Source organism: Egretta garzetta, unplaced genomic scaffold, assembly GCF_000687185.1.
Source record: "Egretta garzetta isolate BGI_Z169 unplaced genomic scaffold, ASM68718v1 scaffold219, whole genome shotgun sequence".
In the NCBI taxonomy this organism is placed as follows: Eukaryota; Metazoa; Chordata; class Aves; order Pelecaniformes; family Ardeidae; genus Egretta; species Egretta garzetta.
The window spans coordinates 541,559-554,071 of NW_009260671.1; the positions used below are offsets into that span (position 1 = coordinate 541,559).

The 12,513-nt window shown below is 53.3% G+C and overlaps 2 protein-coding genes across 3 annotated transcripts in view; both read right to left on the minus strand.

Annotated features, from left to right (window-relative positions):
* TTLL4 (tubulin tyrosine ligase like 4) overlaps positions 1 to 12,507 on the minus strand; it is a 25,970-nt gene extending 13,463 nt beyond the window's left edge. The window contains exons 1-7 of one of the 2 annotated variants that reach the window (XM_009645685.2): positions 6,507 to 12,507; positions 4,496 to 5,864; positions 4,042 to 4,151; positions 3,539 to 3,602; positions 1,722 to 1,846; positions 1,210 to 1,320; positions 160 to 236 (exon numbers count right to left, since the gene is read on the minus strand). In XM_009645685.2, coding sequence (XP_009643980.2) covers positions 160 to 236; positions 1,210 to 1,320; positions 1,722 to 1,846; positions 3,539 to 3,602; positions 4,042 to 4,151; positions 4,496 to 5,820 — 1,812 coding nt within the window. In that variant the 5' untranslated portion in view covers positions 5,821 to 5,864; positions 6,507 to 12,507. The remainder of the gene's footprint in view (positions 1 to 159; positions 237 to 1,209; positions 1,321 to 1,721; positions 1,847 to 3,538; positions 3,603 to 4,041; positions 4,152 to 4,495; positions 5,865 to 6,506) is intronic. The other variant, XM_035901106.1, reaches the window with a different exon arrangement.
* Positions 8,298 to 12,513, minus strand: part of STK36 (serine/threonine kinase 36) — an 18,066-nt gene continuing 13,850 nt past the window's right edge. The window contains 1 exon segment of the mRNA XM_035901128.1: positions 8,298 to 8,318. Within this exon segment, the coding sequence (XP_035757021.1) occupies positions 8,298 to 8,318 (21 nt within the window).

The following is a 12,513-nucleotide window of genomic DNA, read 5'->3' on the forward strand; positions in this document are numbered from 1 at the left end:
TCTCTGGGGCTCATCTGCCAGCACAGAAATGCCAGCTGCCATGCTCTGGAAGGCAGGGACAGCCTGCAAAGCAAACACCTGGCCCTGAAGAGAGGGGCACCCAAATTGCTCCCAACATGCTCTCCATGCACGTGAAGGTCAGCCCAAAACATCCCCTACCTTCTGGTGCTCCCTGATGGCTCTGAAGCTGGGAGATTTCATGTGGTGTCCCCAGCAACCCAGCCAGTCATTGCTTTCTGCAGAAAAAACAGAAAAGTCCATGACTAGGTACCCTGCCACCCACAATGCCCTCTCAACCCACCAGCACCCCATCTCCTGGGGCAAACAGAAGTGTGCCAGGGATGCTGCACAGCAATAGCACAAAGCACGCATACTGGCTACTGAGAAGCTGCCAAATCAAGGGCTGTGAGTGGGATCCAATTAACTATGTGGCTCATATCCTTGCAGACATGATTGTTGCAGCTTCTGGGCAGATACAGGGTCAAAGGAATTACTTTAATCCCCCAGGACCCTGACTTCCCTGCTTTACAGCAGGTGAATGAAGCAGTTGGCTAATCAGCGCTGCACTGCAGAGGGACATGTAGGATTGCAAGACTTCCTAGGTCTTGCCATTATAGCCCCAAAATGGTCTGCACAGAGATCTCCTGGTACATGCAGGAGCCCCATAAGTACTGTTGGGAGATCACACTCCAATGTATGGATAATAGCTGCAAATTCTCAGTGCTTCTCCAGCCCCAGCCCTCTCCCACTCATCTCTTCAGCAACAAGATCCCAACCTTGAGAACTCTGGCTATGGTCAGAGGGGATGGCTTCTTCCTCAGCACATGGGGACAGGGGACAGCAGTGCTGGGGTTAACACCAAATGAGCGCCAGGCTCCTTAGAGTGGCAGCACCATCTAGAGGCACAGCTCAAACAAGCTGGAGCACAGCTCTGCTGCCCCACACACTGCCTCAGCTCCTGACAAACCAGGCATAAGTCCTTGTGGTCCATGCCAGGGACAAGACAAGAGGGTGATCAGGCCCCACCAGGTCCCACAGAGCTCAGATATTGCAGGTCAGACAGGCAGAAACAGGAACCTAGCATCCCGCAGTGCCGAGCCTGTACCACTCCTGCTCTCCTCTTTGCAGGCAGTCCGTCTTCCTGTGCTCAAGGGCTGGAGGCGAGGGAGGACATGACATGTTGGATGCTGCCAGCCTCCCACAACTTACTCTTGCTGACTCTGAAGTGGGACCTGCCAATGGTTTGTTTCACTATGTTTGGTGTGACTGTGCACATTTTCCATCGCAGCAGCTTCCTCTGTTCCCAAGGCAGCTTTTCCACTAGGAAGGCAAAAAGATAAAGACAGAAGGAAAACAAATACAATGCCCAGATCTTCTACAGCTGCGCCCAGGGAAGTTCTTATGGTTTGCTGCACAGGCACCAGGCCTGCAGAGGAGGGTGTATAGCCCCCTTCACAGAAGTAGCATGGAGCAGAAGACTCCAAGGCTGGGGGAGATCCAGGATGCTGGAACATTTGGTGGCAGCCTGACTCATGCTCCAGGCTGTGGGAACAGCCATCATTTTATTCCAGCCTTTTGGATCTCACAGCGGTGCTGGGTCTCATTGCAGGAAGGGTGAAAGGGAGCTACTGTCGGCCAGCTCTTGGCTGTGTGCTGGAACCGCTGCTTGCTAATAACAGGCTGGCTGCTCTCACCCTGCACCGCAACAGACCCTGGCTCACCTCTCTCATCCCGAGTACTGAAGTATATGGTTGGAGGCACATTAGGGAACAAACTGCAGACAAGAGCTGGTTTGAGCACTTTCTCTTGAGCCTCAGCAGGCTGGGCGAGGCACTCGATGCAGTTCCTAGGAGAGATGAAGCAGTAGGTTGTTGGCTAAAGGTGAAAAGTAGCACAGGGAGGAAGGGGGAAGCCAGAAGGAGCCTCGATCGTGGTATTGGGAATTTGCATCATTGCCATGTGGTGCAAGCAATGGGCACTAAGGTCAGTAACCCAGTCTGCAGTGACGAGGGGGTAAGCTTGCACATGCCAAGTGTTGCAAGAATGCACATGCCAAGTGTTGTAACACCTGTGGGTTTTGCTGGGGCAAGGGGTGGATTTTGTCACATGACAAACCCTATAACCTAGTCCACAGGAACAAGGGGCAGAGGTTGTAATGCATAAGATTCAGCTATTGTAACCTTCTTGGTGTTGGTGTGTTGCAGGGAAGAGGGCTGGAGTTTTACCGACTATATGTACACCTTCTTACCACAGCAATCACTAACACCTGGGAGGAAGGGTAGGATTTATAACATATCTATTAAGGTTGGAATGACCCTAGAAGTAGAGTTTATACTGAACATATATTAAAATTTAAGGCATTACAGCCAGTGGAAGAAGCCACGCCAGAGCAATCCATTAAGGAACAAAAAGGAGCAAAAGAAAAGGAAAGACAACACATTGTCCCCAATCTTCCAGGCCACCCCTCACCTCTCTGAAGGGACTGAGTATAGCCTGCAGCAAGGGGATTGGAGACCAGGATGGGGAAAGAGAGGTGTTTTCGCTAAGTCCTTCCATATATGTATTTTTTTCAACACCAGAATCGGTAATTAAAAGTTTGTTAATTGGCAATAAATTATGTTAACATTCCCTGGCACAAAACTGGTTTTGCCCACAACAGACTGAAGGCAGGAGACAGCTGCAAAGGCTTCGAGGCCAGCCCTCCCTCTCCGCCGCAGGAAGCATTTGGCCCAAGCGCTGCTTCCCCCTATCCCCCAGAGGCCAACCAGCCATGTTGTTTTCCTGCCAGAAACAGCTGCTGGTCCAATTTACATCACTTCTGCAGGATTTTCACAACCACACCCAGAGTCCTGCAGCACTCTGAGGTTCAACACTGCCTCACAGGAAGCCTTCCACATCTCGCAGATGAGTTATGGCATGACGGAAAGCAGCAAGCTGTCAGGCAGACAGCAAAGCCTGAGGCAGCCCTGGTACAAGGGACAGCACAGCTGCAAGGACCAGCTCCTGTTGCTGGATGGGCAAGAGCAGGTCCCACAAAGGTCTGCCAGGAGTCACGGAGGCAGGGCTCAGATGACCACAGGCTGACCAATCCTTCCCAGAGAAACCTCCTTCCAAAAGCTAAAGAAAAACCCAGGCTCTGGGACTTGTTTCTAGGATGCAATGCCGAGACACAAGACCCCAAGGAGCTTTTGCAGTCTCTGGCCCAGGATGCCTCCACTCTGCTTCATCTGCAAGGCAACGACACTGCAGGAGCACAATTTAATCCAGTAAACCTAACACACGAACTGGCAGTGAAACTAAGCCCCCTATTTTGCTGTGGTGAATGCGCTCTCAGCACTTTGTAGGCTGCTGTCTTGTAGCAAGAGAGGTAGCTTTTGTCTGCAGGGTAGCAAGGAAGCTCATTTTTGTTAGGAAGCCTGTTCCTACCTTCACTCCATTCCCTCACATGCTACAGCTCTCCTCTGTCACCAGGGAGGGCAAAGATGGACAAGTTCAGACAAAGATGCCAAGTTCAATGCACTATTTACAAGCTACTAACCTGGATACAAGAGCCACAGAGCCACTGGATGACACACCAGTAACAGAGGAAGCATCCGAGTCACCTGCAGGAGGGGACAGACTCAATTTTTGTCTCCATGGGGAGTGAATGCACAAAGTTAGGAAGGGAACAGAGAAAAAAAATGCCCCAGGGGACAGACCCTTCCCAGCTGCCTCGAATCCTTGGACCCTGGGTTTTGCCCACTAATTGGTGGCATAAAAGGCAGGACAGGGGGTGGAGCTGACAGCCCTGCACAGAGAGGAGATGGGGAAGGTTTGGTGCAGGACAGTGGCGAACCCTAGCCTGCTCCTCAGAGGAACCCACGCAGTTCCTCCTTGCTGCTACATTGCTTTTGGGTTCAGCACAATCTCTAGGTCATCCTGAAATGACAGCATGAATGTAAGACAGGAGGGCAGCTGTGCTCACCCACAACTCCCAGACGGCCCCCAAACACCCCACCTCGAGGCACAGAGCACAGTCCTCCCTGAGGAACCAGCACTCACTGTCCTCATCCTCCTCCTGGCTGCAGCTCTCGTCCAGGCCATCAGGAAGTTCTTCCTCCACTTCGTCCTGGGGATGGCTCAGCTCCAGTGGCGACTGCTCAGCAGCGACACTGGAACAAAGGACATGACATCAGGAGGAGTGGCATGTGTTTTTCAGAGCCAAAAGACCCAGAAGCCCACAAGCGCTACACAGTAATTCCACACTGTGGCTGAAGGAGAAGGCAGAAGGGCTCAGAGCCACCCTGAGTGCCTGCATCAAGCTGGGGGTGACAGGAAGGCTCTCCCCACACCAGGATGCCGCAGATGGGTTTTGCTCAGGGATGCAGCCCATGGTTATCCTTGTGGCCACCCCTGTAGTGCCCACAGCACATCCTCTCCCAACACAAACAGACACAACGGCCAGCCCATCCCATCCTGCTACGGCCTCCCTCCTCCTCCTCCTGATTCTACTTACTTAAGCCTTCCCACGGGCACAGCCTGGGCCAGTTCCTCCTCTTTCTCCAGTTGGATGGTGGACATCTGAGTTGCCACTTCAGAGACAGCAGCAAGTTGTGAATGCTCTGGTCTCTCCACCTGGTTGCTGCTGTGTGGGCTCAGCGAGCTTACAAGCCGGCAGTCGGCGTTGTGGTTGGGAGAGCCAGCGTGCGAGGCCAAGAGATGGACGCTGATACGCTTAGTGCAGACGACGGCACCATCGGTGCCAATAAGGCTCGAGTTACCATTAAGGTGATGGCTACCCATCTCCAAGTTCAGAGGAGCAACAGTTTCTTTCGGGGTGAGCTGTGCTATGATGTGCTGCCCCCACCTGCTGTTCCAGTTGAACAGGCTGCCCACATTCGTAAGGCCAGAGCTTTTGACTTCACGTCCAAAGCCGTTGCATGGGGCAGTCTGTCTGGCTAGCTGCTGCACAGACTCTGTGAGGCTGATCTCCGGCTCCTTCTCTTTTAAGCTGTGTGCTTTCCTCTCAGCATCCTCCTGCGAACACGGGTCCTTCCTGACGATTGCACTGCTGGGCATGTGGGTCAGGGAGGGGACCGTGGTTTGCTCCAACACAAGGTCACTGCTTTTCACTGCTCCGTTGACCAGGCTGCTGGGAGAGCTGTCTCCATCATCCCCAGAGTGGGGCCACGGGGCAGCAGGGAAGCTGTGGCTGCTTTTCACCTTCTTGATCTCCAGTGACTGCAGTAAAGGCACTTTAGCACTGCTTGGCCGTAGGAAAGAGTTGTTATTGAGCACTGGCCTATAGGAGCTGGAAGCCTGCCGACCTGAGCTGAGGGCATAGCCTTTGACCCCAGTCCCAGAGTGCTCCTCTGCTGGCACAGGCAGCAGGCAGGGCTCCATCAGCAAGGAAGACATCACCCTTCCCGTGGTGGAGCCAGTGTCCAGAGGGCTTTGGAAAGGAAACCCGTAGGGCTTGGGTCTGAGGCCAGAGCGTCGGTAGAGCAAAGCACTCCCACCCAGGTCCAGGCAGGGCTGGGCCAAGGGCAGGCTCGGGACGGCACCTTCACTGGGGTGTGTGTGGCATAGTGATGGTGGGCACAAGAAGCAGGATTGCTGCAGAGGGATCCCTGAGGGCAGCAGGCTGCGATCCTGGAAAGCACTCACATACTTCTCTAAATTCCAGATGGGTTTTGCCTGCTGCTGAGAGAGACGCCAGGCCCGGCCTGGCTGAGCTCTCCGTGCCAGAAGGGTACCTGACTTGAGCCCAATGCTCTTCTCCTGTTTGGGGCCCAGGTTAGCGCATTCTGGTCCTGCAGAGGCCATGTAGAGCCATAGCATGAGGCACAAGCAAGTCAGTCATCTACAGCAGCATCTTTGCTGGCCTGAAACAAGAAGACAGCATGAAAGGCACTGTTACCCCGGCAGGGCAAAGCACACGGCCCAGTGCCCTAAGGGAGAAGTAGGGCGAGCTGCTTTCCCTGCAGGATGAAAAACCATGTCTCCACCTGCTGAGCTCCTCGAGAGCCTCCTGGGACCCAGTCAAAGGAAGTGCTGGCATCTCACATGAAACCAGAGAATGCAAAGGACAACTTAAGAGAGAGCCCTGGGAAAAGTGTCGCCTGCAGGAAAGCTTGTACCCTGCAAACATGCAGGGGTGCCTGGCTGCCAGCCAGGGCCACAAAGCAGCAGCCCCAGCTGCAAGGAGAGGCTGCCTTGGACCTGGCATGGCAGCCAGAGCCCAGTCCCATGGGTCTGTGTCTCCGAATTGCACCATGTGCTCCGCCACCAGCTCTCCCAACTCCACCACAAGCCCCAAAACATCTGCTTCTTTTTCTTCTCCCCACTTCTTCAGCTCCCAAGGTCACACAACTAGGCGAGAACCTCAGCCCTTGCTTTTAAAAGGAACAAGTTTCTCACTTTTGTAAGCCCATGGAAAAGCCCAGTGAGGGCTGAGGGCATCCTAAAGAGCTCAGGACTAAGAAGTCAAGCAAGGAGCAAATACAAGGCTGTTCTAACATCAGCACCTTGGTTTCCAGCAGAGACTGGCAGTACCACACACACATTCCTCCCCACGGCAGTCCTACAGAAAAGTCTCTTGCAAGGAGCAACTGGCAGACCACAGTCCTGCAGACGTAGGTGTCCTGAATCCTCCTAAAATGAATTATTGCACCATGCCTGCAAGATCCTCTTGCCTGGGGAGAGGGAAGAGAAAACAAGCCATGGGCCAGGCATTTGTTTTGCTTTAACACATGCCTGGAGGGCCCCTGGATGCAGCCTCAATAGGAATCTGTATCCCAAGCAGGCTGGACAGATGGCTTGCTCTTCCACCTTACAACTCTCACAAGCTTGCATGTTTAAAATAACCAAAAAAGTATAAAAAGTATAAAAAGAAGGGAAAGCAGAGCATCAACCATCACCCCTTAGCTTCCTTGCAATACACATACACACTCCTTTCTCACCTGAAAATCAAGCCTTGGCTGCAGCAGTTATAGCATAGTTAGGAGAGACCCTGGGGTTGCTCTGCAGCACCACAACAGCAGTTCACACCCAGCAGGGCTGGGTCAGACAGACCTACACCCCACACAGACCCACACCTGCCAGACCTTCTCAGCCTGCGATTCAGGCCCCAGTCTCCAGCACAGATCAGGTCAGCAGCATCCCATCCAGGGGCTATATGAGGTGGGAACATCCCAGGCAGGATCCCATAGGAGCTATACATCCTCAAGGAGAGCTGCTGCCCTGCCAGGCTCTGCAAGGAAGTATGGAAGGGGTTGGGTCTGCTCCATGGCCGTGGCTGTGCTGCTCATTACCGCTTATACAGTCTCGCTGAGCACTCCCGATGAGGACAGGGCAGCTGTGTCCCTCTGCGAGCTGCAGCCCAGAGGGGCTCTGAGCCCCAGGGAAGCGAACCCCCCACACCGTACACAACTGAGCTGTACCGCACTATCCGATCGCTACCTGATCCGTGCCCAGCAGCAAACCCAGCCGTGTTGTGACATTCACAGCGATTAGCACAGAGCAAAGAGGCTGTGGCTCAGATGCCGCCACCCGCCTGGCTCAAGTTTCCCCCGGTAAACAAGCGACAGCTTCCGCATGCTATCCCCCCAGATGCACCCAGGTGGCAAGCAGGCTTGAATCACAAAGCAACCCTAGCACACCAGCGAATGTAGATGTGAAAAAGCAAAATAAAAATGCAAGGAGGTGAATTAAAGTGGCCTCGATGTCCCTGCCTAAAGACAACTGTTACTGCAGCATCACGGCACGCACTGCCAGCTTGGCCATCGCCTGCGCTCTCACCCGGCTGTGAATGACCTTGCAAAACCAGCCTGCAGTGAAAGCCACCTGCGCCTCGCCTCCACCCGGCTTTACAGCTATCAGTGGATCATCCTGCTATAAAAATAAAAGTGATTTGGCCTAATGAAGCTGTAACAAGGGACGTGAATCCTACAGCCAGCTTAGACATGGGCAGCAGAAGCCCTGTGTAACCCTGCTCTGGAATAAGTGACAACGATGGCACAGATATGACCTGCACAGGCACGGGGGTACCTCCAGCAGCTGCGGCTGCCAGGGCAGCCTGCTGGCCACGGCACGGCTTTAGCCACCATTGATTGCCTGCTCGGTCAGGGCTGGTCCCCAGCCCTGCAGTGGCACAAGGAGAATGTGCTGAGCTTGCCCCTCTCCGGACTGGTTTTGCCATGGAGCCACAGAAGCAGCTGGGCTGGCACAGGGCAGAGGTGCACTGGAAGCAGCGGCTGCAGAAGGAAGCAGCAGGGCCTTTTGTACAGCTTCCAGGTGAAGACTGTGCTGGCCAATAGCTAGTAACCACCACTGTTTCCCTGTGGAGACACAGGAGCGCAGAGACAGGGTCAGGAAGGATGAAAGGAAGAACATGCCCCTGCGTGGGGCAGGTCAGGATGCATCCAGACTGGCAGCACCACCTTATCCTGCCTGTCTTTCCCCCTGTCCACACTCCTGTCCCACCTTCTGCATGCCAGCACAGCCATCTTTGATGTCTGCCTGCAAACCAGCTCCTGTCCTCACTGCAAAGACAGCTCAGCAAAGCAGCTGCTGAACATCCAGGAGAACTGGTGGAGATGGAGGCACCTTCACATGCCAGGCTGTGGGCACAACAGGACAGCAGTTGCCATGACCCCAAGGCTCTGGGCACAAACCACGTCACCTGCCCCAAGGTAAATCCCTGCTGGTTACCAGTCAGGGAAGTTTCCCCTTTACGTTTAACTTTGTCAGAGTTTTGGGGTGGAGGAAGGTCACAGCTTGATGCAATCCCTAGTGCTGCCCAACCCAACCTACGGCAACGAAGCAGGAGTCCATTCTGCTGCTCACAACAGCAATCAAACTACACTTGGAAATTTTGTTGTAGAAACATGAGCTGGGAAAAGCCCAGGGTCAGCTGGCTGGGATGGAAGTCAAGCCCAAACATCATTACTAGTAATTAATGGATTTTGGTTTGGACTTATTGACACACAATATAGAGGCCAAAGTTGTCACTGTTGGAGTGACCGTACAGCTGTGCTTGCTTACAATTATTTCGCTAACACCTTTTATTACTGCACAGCCTGCTCTCAAGCTTCGGGACGTCAGCTGGAGTGCTGCCACAGCCTTTACGAATGTCACATCACAGGTGCACAGGGGCCACCACGCGCCCCAGCCTGTGCGCACCCCATGGAGCATCACTGGAAGTCCCTTCTTCCAGCCCGAGCCTCCCTGCACTCCTCCAGCAGCAGCGTGGCAGCTCCTCACAGACTCGTTTCTAGCACGAAAGGACGAGACCGTAAGAGCCCGGGTGCGCACGTCATCCCTCCGCCACGTGAGTTTGGCTGGGGAGGTTATTTTAAACGCGGCTGCGGTGACACACTTAAAATAACAAGAGCTTGTGAATGCATGAGCTGCAAGCTGACCTGATAATGTGCTGTCAGCCTCACACAGCCCGAAGTCACCGTGAGGAGGGGTCAGACAACTGTGATTTGCTATTGTTGCCTATGCTACGGCAGGGTGCAATTTCTGTTCTTTATGATTAGAAAGCATAACACCTTTTTCTAAATGAGACCGGAGTTCACACCAAGTTCCTCACTAGCAGCTCCGGGGCTTTTGATTAAAGCTTGAACAAGCAAGTTAACAAAACACCAAATAAACAGTTTTAAAAAAAAAACAAAAAAAATTTCAAAATAAGGGTTTGTACCCCTTCAAAAAAATTAAAAAGCTTTCAACAAGATCAAGCGTGTTGATCTGAAACCAACTGAGTGAGCGTGTCTAAAGCCGCTCTTACACCTGGTAGCTAGGTACAAGCTCTTGTGTTTCAACAGCACGGAACCAACCCTCACCTACATCAGCTCCAGGAAACAAGCAACCCCCAGTCCAGTCACACATTGAGACAAAGCAGCACCCAAGGCCACCCGCGAGTTCAAGCTGAAGAGCAGAGGGTCCTGCTGGCCACGAGAAGTCCGTGAGGACGAGACAGCTCAGAGACAGTTTGGCCACCATGGAAATGCTGGTGGCACAGGGACCAACAGCCTGGCATGCTGCTTTGCCACACAGTTACACATCGCTGCTCCCTCCCAGCTCCAGTATCCTCCTGCAGAAGCACATTTTGGGTGCAAAACCTGAGGGACAGGATGATGACCGATTTCTCTCCTAATCAAGACACCAAGTTTTTGCTTGGACCCTCAGGTCAAAAAAAAGATACCAGTGAGAAACCGCCCACTATAGGGATGTGTCAGCAAATTCCACCTGCATCCCGGATTACATTTGTGCCTGGCATTTGTGCTGGGGCTAGTCATTCCAATTCAACGGCTGCAGTGCTGAACTCCACGCTGAACAGAGAAGGCATGAGAGGCGCACGGCTGCCCAAAATTGTCGTTAAACGCAGCAGAGCAGTTCTGGCGCACGTTCCTGTTCCTGAGGTGGCAGGGAGGGAGGGAGGCAGACCTCACGGGTGGCAGGGTGTCGGACCAAGCCACGGGAGAGCTGGAATCCAGCCGCCACCTCGCTCTGCACTGCAGCAAATGCCTCCCTCCCTGCACACGCGGGCTGGGCCGGGGACTGAAAGCTCACGCGTTCAAGTTCACAGGGGACTTTCTCACCGTTCTCAGGCATCAGGGCACGGTATCAGGCAAGGTGAGGGACTCCAGTGTGGTTAGGCAGTAAATCCAGTGCTGCAGCTTTGCTGTGGAGAGAGTGCACTGGGGACATCTAAATTAAAGGGCTGGCTCAGTGGCTCACTTAGGAGGGCTGACCTGGCTGTGACCAAAGAGTGTGGGGGCCACGCCGAAGGGTGAAAGGTCCAGAGCATGGAGTCACCATTGCTACTGAACAATATTGACTTTTCTGCTCTGAGTCCCCGGCCACAGAAGGGGACCTACCGCAAAGCGACAGTGAACCATGCAGCTCTGGATTTCCCCAGCAACAAAGCTGGGAAGTCCCTGCTTTTGTTCCTGCCCGTGATTCTTACTTTCTCATCATCTGAGCTATGGGAGCAGCTGTATCGCAGCATAAACTAGAGTAGAGAAATGAGTCTGGGTTAAAAGCAACCAGCTAGAGGATGTGGAGGTCCTTCCAGTGAGAAGGTCTAAAGAACCTTCCTGCAGATCCGAGCAGGCAGAAAACCGAAGGGATAGCATTCTCAATGGAGATTCATGATGAAAAGGTTGAATTATGCAGCAAGACCTGGGGAGAGCTTGGCCACCAGCGCGGGAATGACAGGCAGTCAGCACAGCTGTCTGGTTTTAGGCAGCCTGGCTATACTCTCAGCCTTTGGCACAAAAATAAAAAAAAGGCGGAAGACTTAGGGTGAGTGGAACGAGTACAAAATATTAATATGTAGCAAGGAGACAAGAACTGCCCAGTTAGTTCGAAATACATAAATTCTTTGTCCATCCTCTTTTCTTGACACTTTTTTTCTGAAACATATCTGGAACTGGAAGAAAAAGCTCCTAGGTCTGTCTTCCAGTATGTGACGAGGACCCTTCTGTGCCTTGACCAGGGTGGGAGATTCCCCTGGAGGCACTGCAACCACCTCACTCCATACAGCTGTCTCTCAGAGCTGGGGAGTGGAGCAGAAACAGAGATTCAAGTTGGGAAGAAGGCGCCAAATACTCCCAGACTTGCTGCACGGGAGGAATCTGGGAAATGCCAAGGAATGGCACTTGGCCAGACTGGTATGGCAGCCAAAGCCCCTGACCTGCACCAGTGACACGACATCTCCATGCAGGCATCATTATCTGGGGATGGTGGCATTTGGCCCCGTCAGTGTCCTCGTCAGTGTCCTCGCAATGCGATCCCTGCTATGCCGAGAAGAGCCCCAGGCATGACCGAAAAGTGGGAGGGGCTGATTTGTCATCACAAAGTTGCCTAATACAAAACTTAAGGACTGCAGCAAGAGCAACACAAGGACAGACAAGTACCACTATCTGCTGGGTACAACAGCTAAGAATCAAGGAAAAATTATCATATAAAACTGTAATCAGACCAACAATTCAACGTTAATTCCCCCAGACTGCCTAGGAGCATGCCTGCTCAGTGGGAAGCACACAGCAATGCGAAAGAGAAGCCGCATCGCGGGGAGTCACGTAGGTTTTTGATGTGGAGCTATGGGGCTGAACTCTGCCGCCCACGAGACATCCACAGCCCGGCTGGTCAGGGAGAGCACAGGCTGGCACAGCGCTATGGGGCTCCCCTACTCCTGCACGCCTCGTTCCCAGCCCGGACCCTGGAGGCATTCAGGAAACACTCCAGGCTTGTCTAAACTTTTCTTGCAGCTCTGCTGTTCACCTGTCAGACCCACCGGCTCCTTTTTACAACACTAGAGTAGCCCAATTACGATGCCAGTGACAGGATTAACTGCTGAGCTGTCCCAGCAACCCGCTCAGGTCCAGCCAACCCCAGCTCTATCTTCACTGCTGCTCCAAGAGCCCGTGCAGAGCCGTGGCGCCTCTTCTTCCTCCCTGGCGCTCACCCGGGGAACATGCTCCGGTTCTCGTTTCTTCAGGTAAAAGTCTTGGAGGCCAAAGGCGC